Below are 18,820 nucleotides of genomic sequence, written 5' to 3' on the forward strand. Positions count from 1 at the left end.
ATCAGGTGTTGTTTTTGTTCTCTTTTGTTTTGGGAACATCATCTTACTATTTAGCTCTGGCTAGCCACGAACTCACAGAAGTCTGCCTGCTTCTGCCTCCTGGGTGCTGGGATTAAAGGTTGGTACTGACTGTCCCACTCAAAACAGCAAATACTAACTAAGCTCTTGTGCGTGCGGATGTGAATCTGAACTGCATGATTATGCAGTGGAGGGCTCTTGAATCTCATTATTTTGCAGCTTCAGGGCCAATTGTAACTTCAGGCTGTCTGCCCTGGACAGTTTCCACAGTTCCCACACTATGGATCAGCTGCAGTCCTAAAGCTTAGGACCTAAGCAGAGACGCTTCAAAACCCTAAGTAAGATGACTCGGAGACATGCGAAGTGTATATGAAGTTGTAGGAACAACCTTTAGCATCTTAGTAAATCATTAATAAGTGAAAGACAGGAGCCAGAGAGAGATAAGTTCAAAATAACAATGGCATTCTGATGGCCAATTCCAAGTGGTCAAAATTCATTTATTTAAGACACGGGATTTGCCTACCATGTGCTAGAATCTGCTCAATCCCTCTCCTGGAACTTGCATTTGGGGTGGGAGAGAGACTCATAAACGAGAAAAACCTGGTATAAAGTAGATTGGGTGCTCAGGAGGAAAGCAGGGGGCGGGGAAGCTGGGCAGGCCAGCAAGAATTGTTTTTATAGATTGATTGATCAATAGATTGATTGATTTTAAGATGAGATCTCACCATATTACCTAAATCATCTCAAATGTGATTTTTTTTTAAACCTCAAACACTGAAGTAGCTAAAAGGCAGTGCACAGACCCAGCACATCCCGTTGAGACTTCCAGCTTTGGGTGGAAGGTCAGGTCCTCCCTGAGGAAAGAATTGAATAATGATCTGAGGTAGTCAGGTAGCCTAGGGTAAGCCATTCCAGGACTGGGAATCACAAGTGCACAGTAATAAACTGGAGCTGGCCTGGTCTCCAGGGACAGACAAGGAGGCCAGGGTGGCGAGACCGACCGCATCAAGGGCAGGGAAGACATGACGAGGCAAGGGAAATACAGGGGAAACGCGACACAAACTGGCTTCCATAATGAACAAGACAATCTATGCGAATGTGTTTAAGCTTTATCTTTCTGTGTGTGTGGATGCCCACAGAGGCCAGCGCGGACACTGGATTTCCTGGGGGAGGAATGATGTGAGCTGCCGGATGTGGATTCTGGGAATGGGGGTGCAGCTCCTGTAGAAAGCACCACGTGCCTGAGCTGTCTCACCAGCCTCCCCGTGAAAGGTCCTGAGCTTTTCGGAATAATCACGTTCAAGGGGGGAGCCTGATGCCAGTGTTTCACCGGGAGAACAGCATTTCTGAGGGGGGAGAAGTCTCGGAATCGAGAGTTTTATTTTTCCACTCCCCCGTTGTTTACCAGATTGTGTCGTGGTTTCTGAAAGTAGAAACCTCGTGTTCCGTGAGTTAACATAGGAATCTATGCGGAAAGAAAGCAGCGCTTTAGAACCCACGGCTCTGAGGGTTCAGCCAGAGCTGCGTGTTTGTTGTGTTGATAGACAACTAAAGAGAGTGTCCGGTAACACCGCTTCCAACACTATTTATGTAATATTTCTTTTACAAATGCTGAGTGGAAATGTAAAGAGGGTAGCATCTGTCTAACATGGTGAAGTTAATATTGATTAGAAAACCCACTTATCACTACAATTTATTTTTGATAGACCCCAAGATGGATGTTTGTTGGCAGGGGAACTTATGGTTTTGAAAGGCAATAATACTTGAGACCTGTGATTCATGTCAAATAGCCCAAAGAGAAGTTTGTGAGCTTTAAAACCTGGGGCTAAGAACATAGCAGAACAGGCCCGGCCCATGGTTACATGTCCTGTCTGGCCTGGTGCCTCCCTATCTCCCGCCCTTCTGACAGTCTGTTGATGTTTAAATGGACCAATCATGTGAAACCGCGCCAATTCCTCCCTGACCCGACCCCTTTTCTATAAAAGTCCCTAGCTTCCAAGCCTCGGGGTCGAAACCACTGTCTCCTGCGTGAGATACGTTTCAACCTGGAGCTCCGCCATTATGACTCCACCATGTGGTCAACACCTCTGTCTCCTGCGGGAGATATGTGTCGGCCCGGAGCTCCGTCATTAAACTACCTCGTGTTCTTACATCAAGTTGGCCGTCTGTTCGTGATTCTTGGGTGCATGCCGAATCAGGAATTGAGTGGGGGTTTCCCCACTAGGTCTAACAGTTTCATTGGAAGGACAGAGTAATTAGCTGCATTCTCAGAGCAGCAATCCAACGAAGTTCTCGTCTCAGAAATGTGCTCGAGATTTGTTTTGTTTGTCTACCTATAGGGTTAATCCGACCGGGAAGCCCCTTGTTTTATCTGGGTATACCTTTTCTCGCAAAATGTTTGGTAATCGTCTGTTTATATAGCTGCTTTGGTTAGAATGGGGGAAATCTTTGAGTTTAACAAGATTGGCTGTAACTTGCCCCCCCCCCTCCTACATCCTCAAAATCCCGACCATCTTTTCCCTGGAGTGTGACAGACACCTACTGAGGGGTTGCTCACTCTCTGCCTCTGATGATAGATCTTCTTCTCCAAGGTTGACCTGGAACTCAGACAGCACTCCTTCCATAGAAAACACAAAGTGCTATATTTGGTTAAACAAATAAAGGTTTGTTTATCTTGTGCATTACAAAGTCCATTGGTGGGTGCAGTGGCTTGGTTTGGAAAGGCCCCAAGCCCTTTCCATCGTCCACCCTCATTCTTGCTGGAAAGTCCGTTCCTTTACTGGCATTAAAGCTGTCACCAGGATTCTGGTGTGTACTGAAGACCAGCTGAAACATCCAGGATTATTAACTGAACAACTACTAGATCCTTGAACTTTCCATTGAGAGACATCCATTGTTAGACTAGCTGAAACACAGCTTGCAAGCCACTTTAATAGATCTCTCTCTCTCTCTCTCTCTCTCTCTCTCTCTCTCTCTCTCTCTCTGTGTGTGTGTGTGTTTCCTCTCTCTCTCTAGCTCCTCCACCTTGAATGTAGTGTGAGTGTGAAGGCATGGGGATGCAGCAGCCATCTTGCATTCCCACCAGCATGAGGGTCAAAGTCTGCATACCAAGGAGTAACAAGTGCGGTGTTGGTGTGTGTGTGGGGGGGGATGTGTGCGCGCACGCGCAGAGCTTAAGCACAGAGGGCCCCAAAGCTCACCTCTACAGTGACCCTTCCCCCAACAAGGCCATACCTCCTCCAGTAAGCCCACACATTTAATAGTGTCACTCCTCCTGGAAAGGGCATTCAAACACACGAATCTATGGGGGCCCAGACCTACTCAAAGCACCCCAGACCGTGAAACAGTCACAGAAATGAGAATTAGGAGGTGGTGGATTCAGACATGAATGGAATTCCACAGACAGGCCTAGGCTGGAGATGGGTTCGAGATGAACTAATACAGAGTAAACGAATTTTTTAGAAAATAATGAGGAGAACATGGTATAGATCAAAATACTGATAGCCAAGGATCAGACGAGCTGAGATCAGCCAAGTGGGTAGTAGCAACCTAACACGGTGTGTGGCATGTCATGTTGTGGGGACAAGGTGGCTGGGGTGGGGTGTGTCCCTACTCATAAATACTAAGGGAAAGGCTGAGGGGAACTGGGAATTTTCTCCACACTATTATTTTCAGCATCTATACATACACCTTTGAGACAGGCTCTCTCAGGGTCAGGTGCTTGGAGCAGAGGCATATTGTCCTCGTTAGGTTTCTTTCCCTTTCTCTCCCTCTCTCTCTCTCTCTCTCTCTCTCTCTCTCTCTCTCTCTCTCTCTCCCTCTTTTCTTTTCTTTTCTTTTCTTTTCTTTTCTTTTCTTTTCTTTTCTTTTCTTTCTTTAAGATTTATTTACTTTATGTGAGTACACTGTAGCTGTCTTCAGACACTAAAAGAGGGCGGCATCAGATCCCATTGCAGATGGTTCTGAGCCATCATGTGGTTGCTGGGAATTGAACTCAGGACCTCTGGAAGAGTAGCCAGTACTCTTGACCAATAAGCCATCTCTCCAGCCCCCTTAGTTGGGTTTCTATAGCTGTGATAAAAGCACTATAATCAAAAAGCAAGTTGGGGAGGAAAGGTTTTATTTGGCTTACACTTCCACATAGCTGTTCATCACTGAAGGAAGCCAGGACTGGAACTCAAGCAGGGCAAGAATCTGAAGGCAGGAGCTGATGCAGAGGCCAAGAAGAGGCGCTGCTTTCTGGCTTGCTCAGCTTACTATCTCATAGAACTCAGGACTACCAGCCCAGGGATGGCCCCACCCACATGGACTAGGTCCTTTCTCATCAATCACTAATTAAGAAAATGTTCCACAGGCTTGCCTACAGTCCAATCTTACGGAGGCATTTTCTCAATTGGTATAGGTGACTATAGCTTGTGTCAAGTTGACATAAAACCAGCCAGCACAGGCACGAAGAGTCTTCACTGGAGAACCAGGCTCTACTAAATCTAAGCTGGAGAATCAGTCAGAGCCTAAGCTGGTCCTATTGCTGAGTCCCCTTGTCAGCCTCCTCCTGAGGCAGATTGAAGACCGTGGACACCAGCCCTTCCCCTGACCTGGAATGTTCTTAAGATTTCCACAAGCTCGCTCTTCTTCCCCTCCGTCTAGTTCCAAGTTCCCTCCATAAAATCCACCCTAGTACATGCTAAAGTGGCAACTTGCTGCTCGGCCCTCTGGTTCTGCCCTTTCCTGCTGTCTGTCCTCATGCAGCCTTTCCCATAAGCTGACACCCAGCACACACCCCTTTTGTTGGTATTTTTGTCTCTCCTGGCCAGGGTAGGGATATAAACAAGTACAAGGTCCTGCTAATGGAAAGCAAGACAGGTAGGGAAGAGAGGGAAGGACAGAGGAGAGACCAAAACGGAAGGAGGAATTCTGCCCCCAGGAGGAAGAGATAGTACAAAACATATGTAAGATGGAAGAGGCGCAGACGCAGTCCACTTGTGAGGGGTCAGCAGAAAATAAAGACACAACAGATGGACTTAGGTCTGAGCATGTGAGGAGAGAGACGATCAGAGCATGGGTGGATTCAGGGCTGCAGAGAGCAGGCTCAAGACCAGTGAAACACCACCCCATGGACCAGGTCCTCTGCAAGGCGACGGGCAAAAGTTTTCCACGAGGTTTGTATGCCCTGTAACAGCTGTCTCCTGCCGTTTTATGCCTTACTTTTTTTTTTTTTGGTCTGGGTCTCCAACTCATTTCCAGGTGTAACCTTTCTCTTTGAGACTTGGACCAGTTTTAAAACCAACAACCTTCCCCTCGCCATCCCCATCCCCAACTTGTGTGGCCCAGAAGGTTCAGGGATGACCTTTGTCCCTGTGGGATGAAGAAAGGATGGACAAATGCTGAGCCAGAGAGATACATCACAGGCGATTTCTGTCTGTCCTTTGGTGTCTCCCACAAGCAGGTGGATCCTGCTGTGACTTGGTTGTGATGCTGGTAGTGGGCTGTGACCCGGGATGAGAGGGGGTGGATTTTCTTTCTTATCATAGAGTATGCTAGCAATTGCTGCTGTGGTAGCAGGCAGAGAAGGCTGACTGGGGAATGGATCACAGTAACGTCTATCAAAGGTGAAGGATGAGTTCATAGCTGCTAGCGCTTACCTGAGTGTGCTCAGCAGCCCAGGTACAGGCCTAGAACTTCAACCCCAGGGTGGAGTCCTTATTTTTGACCAGCTAGGCAAGTTCAAACAACATGGCAATAAGTCAAAAGTGTCCCAGAACAATGGAAGTGAAGGTTGGCCAGGAAATGAGTGCAGTTAAGAGGCATAATAGGAATCACACTGAGAGCTCTGGGAACTGCAGCAGAGATGATCAAACTGTAGGCTGTGTGAACATCACCTGGGAGGGCCAGATCCCGAGGCTCTTAGTTGATGCTGACCTAAAAGAGCTATGGACCAGTTTCTGGGAAACATTGGGTTTGGAACTGTATTAAATTTAAATAGGAGCTGAGAGGGAGGGGGGGATGGTAAGGGAAAGGAGGGCGGGGGAGGGAGGGAACACGGCCACAAAAGCATGAGCCAGAAGACAGTTGGTTATAGAGAGAGAGGATGTGTTTACTATCTCAAAGGTGAAACGGCCCCGACGGATGTTAGTTTCAAGGTGTGGCCAAGGGAGTGGGTGGTTCAGGTGGAGCAGAGGTGAACATCGGCAGAGGTAACAAGGTCAGGGGATGGAAAACATAGACTGCCCACGTGGACCTTGAGGCCACCCAAGTCACAGCAGCCCTTGGAAGAGAAAAAAACAAAGCCAGGGGCAAAGTCTAGTGTCCTAGGGAGGGAGCTATAGGCACCCTCGTGGCTGGCGCCTAGCAGGACAGAGAGGTGAAACTGGCCAACCTCCTGTGAGGGGTTGTAGGTTGCCAGGCTTTACACAGAATGAGCCTGCGGTCCTCACAGACGAGCTGCAGATGAGGTATGTGTTGGTTTCGTTTCTTTCATTTATTGAGAGTCTCACGTAACCCCGGATGACCCCCAGCTTACTATGTCACTGTGGAGGACCTTGAACTCCTGCCTCCCCCTCCCAAGTGCTGGGCTTGCAGGCCATGCTACACCTGGTGCAGTAACGGTGATTTCCATTTCCATTCATGAGCAAGTACAGCACGGAGAAGTTGACTCTCCCACCACTGCAGTGGAAGGCACCTTAATGTATTCCAAACGAATAAAACCAGAATGTACCGAACATGGTTAGGAATGGGGTTAACTTTGTAGACAATGGAAATTCTTATTTAAATGTTTGTCCTGAACCATGTTTCTTTATAGTGCCCACGAGGTGGCAGCACTGAGCAGCAAGTCCTTGCAAGAAGATGGAACCAGTCAAGACTTCTGGCTGTTCCAGGCCCTGAAGACTTCTTCGGCAGCATCCAGCGTGCTGTCTTTCTAGAAATAAAATAATTGCATCGTTACATACCAGTATAAATTCAAGATATTGCAGTATTTAAATATAGAAGGCATAGCTGGGTGCTTGTGGCACCCAACTTTAGAAAAACCCATTGAAGATAAAAACCATACTAGCAATACCCCAAAACTTAAGAGAATCTATAGTCTTAGATGAAGAAGCAATATCAAAGTAAAAACAGAAATGTGGAAACTAAAAGGGGAGGGGTGGGAAGTTGGCTCAGTGGTTAGGGTGTGTACTGTTCTTGCAGAGAAATCATGTTCCTATCACCCCAGGTGAGTGACTCACAAAACTTCCTAAAACTCCAGCTCCCAGGGATCTGATGACCTCTTCTGTTATACGTGAGTTTGTATACACACAAACATATTTAAAAAACTAAACAAAAATCTAGAAAGCTGAAAACAGCCATTCAGGCAAGGCCTTCCTGCTTTTCCCCAACAACTCCCCCCCCCCCCCCCCCCCGTTCTCCAAGACAACCTCTCGTAGCAGGTTTTAGGTTTAGTTCTAATGTCTGTCATTAAAATCCAATCATATGCTCAGGCTTCTATTTCCTTATCTGTGAACACTGTATCCACTACAGGGAGGGAAGGCTGGAAGGAAGGAGAGTGAGAGAGCGAGAGAGCGAGCGAGCGAGAGAGAGCGAGAGAGAGAGGGAGGGAGGGAGAGAGAGAGAGAGAGAGAGAGAGAGAGAGAGAGAGAGAGACTCTAGCCAGAGCTCAATCACATACCAAGGTATGAAGTAATTAAATGATGGGAACCAGGTTTCATCCTTGAAGAAGGGAGTTACAAATATAGAAATGAAAAAAAAATACAACTAGCCATATGATAGTTTTCAATAAATTTGGATACAAATAAATGTAGCTGTAAATATGCATGCAATCAATTCTGTCTACCCAAGGGTTCTGCTTCTCAACCAACCGATGATTGAAAATATGCAGGGGAAGAAATTACATCTGAACTGAGCATGCTCGTATTTCTTCTTCTTGTTGTGATTCAGAAACAATGCACTATAACGTCTATTTAGATGGTGTTCCACTGCATTAGATTATAAATAACCTAAAGATGATTTAAGGTACACAGACGTGCATACATTATAGAAAAGTAGTATGACATTTATATAAGGCACTTGAATATCTTGGGGTTTTGTAAATACAGATTTGTAGGGGATGCAATTAATCAGCCCTCGATGCAGAGGTATGACTGACATATGACTGTGCATGCATTTGAATGTATTTATATATTCTCTACCTCTGCTGGAAGGGCCTAGGGACAGCATCACAGAACAGCAGTGAACACTCTCAATATCTAGATCTTGGATTAGGACCAGAGCGATGATCAAGAGCACTTGTTCTCAATGAGGTCCTAGGCTGGGTTCTAAGCACTTACATAGTGGGTCACAACTGTTTGTAACTCTACTTCCAGGAGATATGACACCCCCCCCCCCCCACACACACACGTAGTGCACAGACATACATGCAGGCAAAACACCTATTCACACAAAAGAGAATAAAAACCCCCAAACATCACCCCACCCCCTACCCTCCCCCACAGAGCTGGACTCTAAAAGAAACCAGACTAATTGGGAATGGCTGGTCCCAGATTGATAAAATGAACCTAGTGTAGAAAGGTCAAGAAGATGTCCCAAAATGCTGGTGACAAATCAAAAGAAACAGAAGCCAGCTTAAAGGGATTCACAGTGGCCCAATTCTGGAGAAACTTAACAATGACAATTGTTAGGTGACAATGACAAATTAGAACTCATCAAATATAACAGAAGTCTATGAGCTTTTACTGCTACCAAAGCATAAGGAAAATAATTAAGTTGCTTGGTGTGAGATGGAATTCTATCACAACTTCGAAGCAATTCCTTCAAAATAGTTACTAAATTTAATGGAAAACCCTAACCTTATACTAAATATATGCAAGCTCCACCTCATGATGTACTTTGAAGATAACTGTAGCAGGCAAGCAGACGTGGTTTCCGCCCACAGTAACAGGTCAAACTGGAGAGCCTTTCCTTACAGTGATTGGTTGGGGAGGTTTCTCTGCGGACCGTGGCCGTGTGGCCCAAACTGGTCTCAAAGCCAGCTTGTCTCTGCCTGGGATTAAAGGCATGCACCACCACCTCCGGCCTTGGCTGCTGAGTTTTATAGAGTGTCAAGGCAGTGAATGTTAAATGCAAGGACCTAGCCAACATGACAACTAAATGCAACATATAGTTCCGGCCTTGACAGCCAGACAGGAATGACCTGACTCAGGCCAGTGCCAAAGCTTGCTTGTTCTGAGGATTTTACAGAGGGACCATCGGTGAAACTCGGATAGGGACTGAGTTGTAGATGGGATGACAATTTGTCAAGGTTAAGTCTTGGTGCTGAGGGTGGTGTTCTGTGATTTTGGAATGTCCTTGTTGGTGGGGAACACACAATGAAATATTGGGGGAATGATGGGCTATCATTAGTGGTTAAGTAGATACTCTGAGGTGGTCTTTTAGAAATTATAAAATCATGTAGATTGCACTTCAAGTATTTAAAATTTTCTAGGACAGGGTATCTCTATTTAGTCCTGGAACTCCCTCTATAAATCAAGTGGCCCTTGAACTCAGAGATCTGTCTGCCTCTGCCTCCTGAGTGCAAGGATTAGAGGCATATTCCACCACTGCCCAGCTTAACTATTTCCTCTTTTGGGTGTACACACGGGAGTGAAATGTGCACCCGCATGTGTCTGAGTGTGAATCTGTGTGAGGTGTACGTGGTAGTCAGAGGAAAATCTTGAGTATTGGTTTTAACCTTCCACTTCATCTGAGATGCGGTCTCATGGTTATGCTATGAATACCGGGACTGTCTCTCTGCCTCTCATTTTGCTGTAAGATTGCAAGCCTGCTGAACTGGACCGGCTTCACGTGGGTACTGGAATCCCAACTGGGGTTCTCCAGGTGCCTTTACCACTGAGGCATCTTCCCCGCCCTTCAACGTTGTTTTTAGGTCAGCCCATGTACTTCCGCCCACGCACTTCCTCCCACGCGCTTCCTCAGCCTCTCTCTTTCCTTGCCCAGAGGTAGCCCTGGGATCTTATTCTAGATCCTTCCTGAGCCATTCCAAGCATTTAGCTAAAGGCAGCATTCCTGTGAACACAGCTGTACAATTATTTGGAGCTCTATTCCCACTTTTTTTTTGTTTTTTTTGGAGACTCGACTACATATTTCATTTTCCTTCCATGACCATACTTTTCTCTTTAATGTTGTAAAATCCTGTATTCTTCTCCACATTCTTTTACTAACTTTTCTCACCCCTGATGTGCTTAGCGAAGTATTCTCCCTTCAATTTCTCCCCTGTTCTCCAAAGAGACCCCATTTTATCTTCCTGCATCGCCACACCCTCACATTCCTAAACTTGAAAAGTCTCAACCTCAAGTACTGCCTTAAGCATTTTGAACTTCAAATGTCACCGTCTGTCACTCTCCCACAGCACAGCTCATTTTTCCGGGGAGTCCTCTGGAGGTTGTTTTGTTCCAGTGTCTTTCCTTTGCCGTATGATGTCCTTGGAAGAGGTGTATCACGTTCAGTTATGGATGTGAACGATTTCTGACTGAATGCCTCTGTGAGTTCTCCCCGCTAGTGCACACACTGCTCCTATTGATCTGAGCAGCCAGCGCTCATAACCACTAAGCCATCTCTCCAGCCCCATGAATTTACAGAGATTTATCGAGGAGGAAGTGGGCAGTGCTTGAAGACAGCAGAGAGTCTGTCTTGTTCATCAAAAGTTTAATGCACCTTTAATGTAGGAGTTGGCCATCTGGGAATTAATTACGTGGCCTAACTGAGGACCTTTCCTCCATATTACTTCAACCCAGCTTTTGGCAACGCTGCCAGATCAATGAGGAAATCCGTAGCCCAAGCACACTCACCTTCCCACGCTGCTTTACAGCATTCACACGACTGCAGACCCGTGCCCACTTCCCCTCTGCCAGAATAGCTGAATTCCCACTGTTCTTGGTACCTGATCTGTCCTTTGAGGCAGGAAGTCTTTCCAGGCATCCTCTTTTCTTCTACCACTCCCTTTACACTACTTGGCAACCCTCCCTTTCACGTAATTCGTGAAATCATGTTACAGCTCGCCCGAGTTATTTCCAAGAGGGGAAAAGGGTAGGGCTGTGTTGACTGGTTGAAAACGGAACTGTTTGTTTGTTTATTGTTTTTTCAGGATAGGGTTTCTCCATGTAGCTCTGGCTGTCTTCGAACTTGCTTTGTAGACCTGGCAAGGGTTAGAGGTGTGGGCTACCGTGCCCAGCTAAAACTGAAGTCCTAAGGTTACTCTTCCCCTTCTGTTAATCATGTTTGTATTTTCAGTAGTATGTTTACAAAGATGGCCTCTGGCTTATGGTGGCTCCATTGATTATTTTTTTATTTTATGATGACAGATATTCATTAGAAGTCATGCTTTTGATATCTGGGAGTGGGGAGCTGGTGATATACAGGAACATACTCTCTACTAATGTGGGACTGTCTGTAGCAAGGGGCCTCATGATTCAAAGGAAAATAGCTGCTTCCCTCTTTCTGTGCTGCATTGCCAAAGCTACACTGTTCAGTGGTGTGCTCATGGGAAATGCATTTTTTTTTTAAGATTTATTTATTATATGTAAGTACACTGTAGCTATCTTCAGACACTCCAGAAGAGGGAGTCAGATCTCATTACGGATGGTTGTGAGCCACCATGTGGTTGCTGGGATTTGAACTATGGACCTTTGGAAGAGCAGTCGGGTGCTCTTACCCACTGAGCCATCTCACCAGCCCCCGGAAATGCATTTCAACACGCAGTATTCTTAACAATGTTTCCATTGTAAGTAGGGAAATACTTGGACTTAAATCTTTTAAGATGGACAGTATAATGCTATGCCTTATTAACCCTACTTTTTTTTTTTAACATGTATTTACATTCCAAATGTTGCCCCCTTTCCTTTTACATTTTAGTCAATCAAATAGTCACATTGTAAATACTCATATTCTATTCTTAGGTAAGTCTTCCATAATTTGTTGATAGGTTATATCAAAAAGTTAAAAATAGTATTTATGTTATGTTAAATAACCTAAGGATGAGTGTTTTCAGTAGCCATAGCATGCAGGTGGGATCTATGTATATATGGTATGTGCATATTTCTCATGTGTGTGCATATCTGTAGAGGCCTGAAATGGACATTGGAGGTCTTCCTTGATTCCCCATGTTTATATATTGAAGCAGGGTCTCTCATGGAATTCAGAGCTTACCAACCATGGGCTGGCGTGGCTAGCAGTCAGCTTGGCCTGGGAATCCAGTCTCTGTCTCCTGAGTTTTCAGACAACTTGGCTATCTGGCTTTTATGCTGGGTATGGGAATCTGAACCCTGGTCCTCCTGCTTTCTTGGCCAGTGCTGCATCGACGTAGGCACTCCCCGGCCCAGATTACATCTTTCTTGAGAGGCTTCTGGTTCAGGTGTAATGATTTCCCTCAGCTAGGACTATGTGGTTCCCCTCAAAAAAGGCTGAATCAAGGATGGTGGCTCCCAACACCTGAAGACTGGGGCAGGAGGACTGTCATGAATCTGAGGACAGCCTGAGCTACAGAGCAAGACCCTGTCTCAAGAAACCACAAATAAATGAATGAACTAAAAGAACCAGCAAACACAAGGCTCAATGCTGACTTACCACCAATTTCATGGCAGCAAGTCAAATTTCTTTTCTTTTCTTTTTTTTTTTTTTTTTTTTGAGACAGGGTTTTTCTGTGTAGCCTTGGATGTCCTGGAACTCACTTTGTAGACCAGGCTGGCCTCGAACTCAGAAATCCGCCTGCCTCTGCCTCCCAAGTACTGGGATTAAAGGTGTGTGCCACCACGCCCGGCTCTAGCAAGTCAAATTTTAAAAGTGTCACTTAGCATTTCATTTTTTGGAAATAGAAAAGAAAAGCTGCTTTGTAAATTGGAGTGAAGGTACTGTAAATGCATATTTGTGGGAATGTAACAACTTACTTTAATAAAGCAAAACCGCACCAACTTTTCAAAGTGTGGTTTAGACTCGGAGTGGCAGAACGCAGAAACAGGAATGGCTGTCAGTTTCTGAAAGACACACAAGGTGATGCGATGGAAAGGCAGCCCACATTCCAGATGTCACTTAGGGGCCACAGACTTTAGAAATATACTGCTGAGGGTCACAGTAATTTTTAAAAGGAAAAAGTATTTTTAATACTTTCAATTCCTCAACAAGTCCTAAGTGGACTCTTTGCATGAAAGCTAGAATTAGAAGAGTTGGAGGCTAGCCTGGTCTATATAGCAAGTTTCAGGCATGCCAAGGCTACAGAGTGAGACTGTCTCAACAAAGCTACACAAAGCATTTTAAAATAAAAAGGAGAAGAGACAAAGGTGGAGTTCTGTGTCTTTCAAGGCACATTCACAAGGTGCTTGATAAGGGAGCAGCGGGAAGGTCAGTAAACAGTACCTTATGTTTCGTCATCCACTTCACAAACTTATAGTCATAAGGCTCATCGCTGTTCATGTCCGAGAGGTCAGCACCTGTAACCACAGGGAAAGGTGGGTGCGGGGAGAGCTGTGTCAGAGACAACGAAGGCATCACCTAAGCCTGCCAGGGCTCACATTTTCTCCCGACTCAAACAGGCGTAACCTAGAACTTTCTAGAGGTTACTCATACACCCTACTGGAGTCTCACACTGTGTGATGAAGTTGACTGACAAGTCGACTTGAGTGCTGAGAAAGGAACTGGTCCTCTGGTCCTCTGTCTTAAACACTGAACCATCTCTCCTCCCCAGCCCCCTGCCTGCCTTTATTCTTATACTACCATCAGATAGAATGTAAATGTTTATCTATAGGAAAGGGGAGAACCAAATTCTAATATGAGGAACAATTCACATACAGTAAATGACATTTTGCTCACGTGAGAACTTGAGATGTTAATATTTTCCCCATATCATAAAGAAGGGATATTTTCCCATCTCCACAACATTAGAAAAGGTTTTCCATCCAAATTCTCCTGACTCCTTAACCAGACTGTATCCAGATCTAAGACATAGCTAGTACTGGGTGCAGGATGGACTGACTCAGGCAACATAGAATGCGTGCTTAGTGCAATAAGCCAAGCCCACTACAGTCCTGTGATGGTTAACAGCACATTGTAATGATCCTTCTCTAGAGTGCACTGTCTGGGAATAACTGGATCCAGGAGTGTCGTCATTTCTCAGGCATTCACTTGTCTTCTTCTCTCTCTCTCTCTCTCTCTCTCTCTAAAAAAAAGATTTATTTATTATACATAAGTACACTGTAGCTGTCTTCAGACACCCCAGAGGAGGGCATCAGATCTCATTACAGATGGTTGTGAGCCACCATGTGGTTGCTGGGATTTGAACTCAGGTCCTCTGGAAGAGCAGTCAGTGCTCTTAACTGCTGAGCCATCTCTCCAGCCCCCCACCTGTTTTCTCTTAATAAATAAATTTAGGTGGAAAATTTTATAATTGAAAGGCTCCATGGTGGGAAGAAACTAGGAGCAGGCATGTTGAGAGCCACAGGGGCATCTCAGTCTAAACCATGGGAGGTACGCCCATCACCAGGGTAAGGGTGTGTTCTGGCAAAGGCACACCCCAGGAATGTGAAGGCCTCCCCTGTAGCCTCATGAAGGTGGGGTTGGAGCTGTGACCTCACGAAGAACCTCCAGCCTCAGCTACAAGAAAATCTAGCTTTCCAGTTCTCTAAAACCTGTGATCATGAAAAGAATTAGTAATGTCTAATGCGTGTGTACTACACAAGGATTCTGACATGAATATAAAGATTAGGGAGACTCTCCCATTCTCAGGAATTCACCTCACTTTCTCTTAATAAATCTACGTTCATGCTGCCACAAAAAGCTAACATACAGCCATTCATTCTTCACATAAAATTGAATTTTCTTTTAGGCTTCTCAAATTTAGCATAAATGAGAAATTTTAGTTTCTCAAGTTCAGTTGCATTTAAGGTTATTACAGTCTAAAATATTGAAAACCATATTAGGTTAATCATAATTTACCAATACAGGATACTCAAAGGTTTACTATTAATAATATTTTTAAAATATTAAAGAAATATACATTTTATGTAAAACTGCTGGAACACGGTCAAAGGCATGATGCATGGTGAACAATGCTTTGGGGAACTGTGTGAGAGATTCCAGGAAAAAAGGCAGAGGAGAGGGCCTTTTCCTTGCTCCCCGCATTGTTTTTGGATATGATTTCATGAGTCCTATGACAAACATTTACACTAAATTTATAGGACATGTTTATTCTTGCTAGATGTCAGAACACAGATACATAACACACTCTGGCGACAGGACATTCTGAGTGCTGTCCCCAGTGTACCCTGAATCTGGATATGGCCGTCTGTCTTGCTTTCACGGTTTCCCAGATATAATCTAGAGTACATGACAGGCAGTTGTGTTTAAATTGATCTGTCCTAAGAAGCCTCTGGAAATATTTAATATTGTTATTAATTTTTAATTAATATTGCTGTTAATATTAAATATTGTTAATATTTAGAATGTGCTTCCTGATATTTATTTACACATTTTTCTGAGCTCAAAAAACCATCCTTGGGTCAATGTTTTCTTTGCTACATTCATGTATAAGAGCACACTGACACTGAGGTAGGGTTGTCTACAGCATTTGACTGGAGTCTGCCCCATTCTTTAAGGCCCTCAAATCCCAGGACTCAGACAGATCTGCATAGGTCGGTAAAGGTCAACAAGTTACATGTAAAACATTATGTTTCCAACTTGAAAATGTGTTGGTGGCAAGTCAAGAGTATAGCATCACCTTCAGGTAACAGAGACCCATTCATAGGAGGGTTGGCAAGATGGCTCAGGGGGTCAAGGCAAGTCTGATGATCTGAGTTCAACCCCACCCCCCAGGTCCCAGATGATAGAAGGAAAAAAGTGATTCATTCCCAAAAGTTGTCTTCTGACCTCCACACATGAGCCTCCTCTGACCGCCCCATGCACCAGTGTAAAATAAAGGAATAAACCCATGGTTTTTGGAGAAAGAACTGTAAGGATTTCAGCTGTATGACTGTTGGAAACGTAAGGTTTTCTGAGCCTTCCTGGCTTCAAAGATGGCGCTAACATGCTTGCTTGCTTGCTTCCTTCCCTTCCCCTTCCCCTTCCCCTTCCCCTTCCCCTTCCTTTCCTTTCCTTTCTTTTCCTTTCCTTTCCTTTCCTTTCCTTCCTTCCCCTCTCTCTCTCTCTCTCTCTCTCTCTCTCTCTCTCTTTCTTTTTGCTAACATGCTTTCTTGAAGAGGGTATTAGAGTGCTTGGCCCTCTGTTTATAGCATTCATTTTTGTAGCTTTGAAAATAGCAGGCATTTCCTTACAGCTTCACAACTTCTAGAAACTTCCATTTTCTTACCAAATAGCACTTAGGAAAGTTAGCAAAAACAAAAAACAAAAAACAAACAAACAAAAAAACGATTTCAAATGTACTGTTTCACATTCAGAATTTTCTGCTCCACACTGGCACACAATAAGAACAGTTCTGTAACAGAACACCTAGCACAACAATGACCCAACAACCATTTATCAGCAGTGAAAGTTCAGGTTAAAAAGTCCTGAAAGGAAAGTGAATCGTTGGAAGTGCTGGAGTTGTGAAAACACGCTCTCTTCTAGAGATGAGATGCAGGTCTGGCTTTGGCCCCTTTCCCTGTACCTCTATCCCATCATCTCAAACCTGAGTGTCTAGCTCTGACATAAATAGAAAAGACTTCTTCACAAACCTAATGAAGACACATCAGCAATGATGAAGTAACCCCCGTCAGGAACAATGGGTTTCAGGCCAACGCTGTTAAGTAAACGGACCATCCGATCTCTCTTTACTTCTAATTCCTTTGGCAGAGAATTAAAGTAACACTCAGGGTCATCCATGCGCTTGATATCGATCCAAAATGCCTCGGCCAAGGCTGCCTGCACGTTAACAAAGGGCGTCAGTTATGGCTCAATTCCCTGGTAGGCTAAATAAAGATCATCATAGTAAGATTTGTGTCAAGAAGTCACTCGGTAAATTACAGCCAGCTTCCCGTGGACGATTCCGCTCCATAGGTTAATGGCGGAAGGAGTTTTTTTGTGTAAACATTTAACTCTAATATGACAAACAGAGGAAGACACCAAAATCCCAACTGAAAAAGATTTGTTATGTAAAGATGATGTACTTGGTAAGAAACAGACATGAAGAGTTTTCTAATGAGATGAGCTGTGGTCCGGCTTGCTAAGTCTCAAAGAATGGCTAGACAGGTGAAGATGGAGTGAGTCTTTCCTGATGAAGGCACTGGAGGAAATTAAACCTGGCCTGCTGTCTAGACAAGCAAACCCAAGTTCCCCATTCCTCAGAAGAAATACTGAAACCATTCTGGTCCTAAGGAGTGAATGCATCTAGAGACAAATCTCTGGGACCTGTGGGTAACTCCTTCGGCAGTGGTGACAAAGAAGAGAAAATGTGACCAAAGAAAACCAGATTGTAAAGAGCAAAGGACTTAATGTTCGGGTTCCCTTCATTTCATTCGGTGAATTTGTTCTCCCAGGTATAGGCATTACTCCCAATGCCTTTGCCTTTGCAGGGTGATTAGGCCCAGGAGACTAGAGGCCCCAGGAATGGTACCAGAACCACTTCCATCATGGGAGAACACAATGAAAAAGAGACACCTATGAGGTAGCAGGTCCTTCTGATATGGCTTCTAGAAGGCAGGGTCAGGATCTGAGTCTTCCCAGCCTTCAGAACCATGAGAAATAATTCCCTTTCTGTCTTTCTTTCAAGATTAATTAATTTACTAATTCATTTATGTGTATGAGTGCTTTATCTGCATGTACACTTGCATACCAGGAAAGGGTATTATGGAGTCACTGGGAATCGAACTCAGGACCTCTGGAAGAGCAGCCAGTGCTCTTAACCACTGAGCCATTGTTCTAGTACCTAAATTCCTTTTCTGTATTGGCTACTCAGTCTCTAGTATTTTGTTACAACAATGTGTCAGTAAGGATCAGGCAAGTGGCTGAGAAGCATGGCAGGTCAGGATGATAAAAACAAGTCACAGAGTGGGCATGAAGCACAGAGATCTGCCAAGCTGAGAGCAAGATGCTTGGCAGGCAAAGCATGCCATGGCTTCTGGCATTGGGGATAGAATGGTTAACATCATAGGCAAAGCCCTGGCTTTCATAATTATATAATATTTCATAATTATATACTGAAGGGTGGATGAGGAGGTGAGGTAGAAAGGCCAGGAAAGAAAATCTGTTATGTATGACAGAGCTGTAGCAAAAAACAGAGCAAGACCGGGTAGGAGGGGTCGAGATCCCATATAAGTCTTTGAGGCAGGAGAATTTAGCAAGGAGACAGAACTCTTTAACACTAGGAGATCAGCATCCAGTTTCCAAACATAGCTGTCTGAGCACATTTTGTTTTTTCTGAACTGCAGAATAAGATGCTTCAGGAAATGCTATAGAATTTCAGCTGTACCTTTCTGAGCAGTTTGTTCATTTACTCTAGAAGTCCTTGCCCTGGAAAATTCAAAGCACAAAGACACAAACAGCTGTGCTGAGTGTACCCGGACCCCCTTTTTTCCCAAGCATGTTTGCCCAGTGTCAGGCACCACTGACTTAATCTTCCAACTGTGTCCAGGGCCCCATCAGTTCTGCCATCCTCAGTTCAGTTCAGTCCTCTGATTTTCTTTCTGGTGACTCTTCTCTTATGTTCTCCCTCCATGAAGCCCCAGACTCCTTTCAATAGCATACGTTCAAAACTGCCATGGCTTCCCACATCCCATGGCAGCCATGCTGTCTACCATTGGGTTGTATTTCTAGTCTCTCTGACCACAGGCTC

The 18,820-nt window shown here is 44.7% G+C and overlaps 1 protein-coding gene across 6 annotated transcripts in view; it reads right to left on the reverse strand.

Annotated features, from left to right (window-relative positions):
- Positions 1–6,477: 6,477 nt before the first annotated feature.
- The window catches only part of Kyat3 (kynurenine aminotransferase 3), a 42,454-nt gene continuing 30,111 nt past the window's right edge, over positions 6,478–18,820 (reverse strand). For 5 of the 6 annotated variants that reach the window (XM_029474940.2, XM_021157231.3, XM_029474943.2 and 2 more), the window contains 4 exons: positions 16,725–16,911; positions 13,417–13,490; positions 12,951–13,037; positions 6,478–6,934 (listed from right to left, as the gene is read on the reverse strand). In XM_029474940.2, coding sequence (XP_029330800.1) covers positions 6,872–6,934; positions 12,951–13,037; positions 13,417–13,490; positions 16,725–16,911 — 411 coding nt within the window. In that variant the 3' untranslated portion in view covers positions 6,478–6,871. The remainder of the gene's footprint in view (positions 6,935–12,950; positions 13,038–13,416; positions 13,491–16,724; positions 16,912–18,820) is intronic. The other variant, XM_029474941.2, reaches the window with a different exon arrangement.

Source organism: Mus caroli, unplaced genomic scaffold (genome assembly GCF_978045245.1).
Source record: "Mus caroli unplaced genomic scaffold, Mus_caroli_1 scaffold_3, whole genome shotgun sequence".
In the NCBI taxonomy this organism is placed as follows: domain Eukaryota; kingdom Metazoa; phylum Chordata; class Mammalia; order Rodentia; family Muridae; genus Mus; species Mus caroli.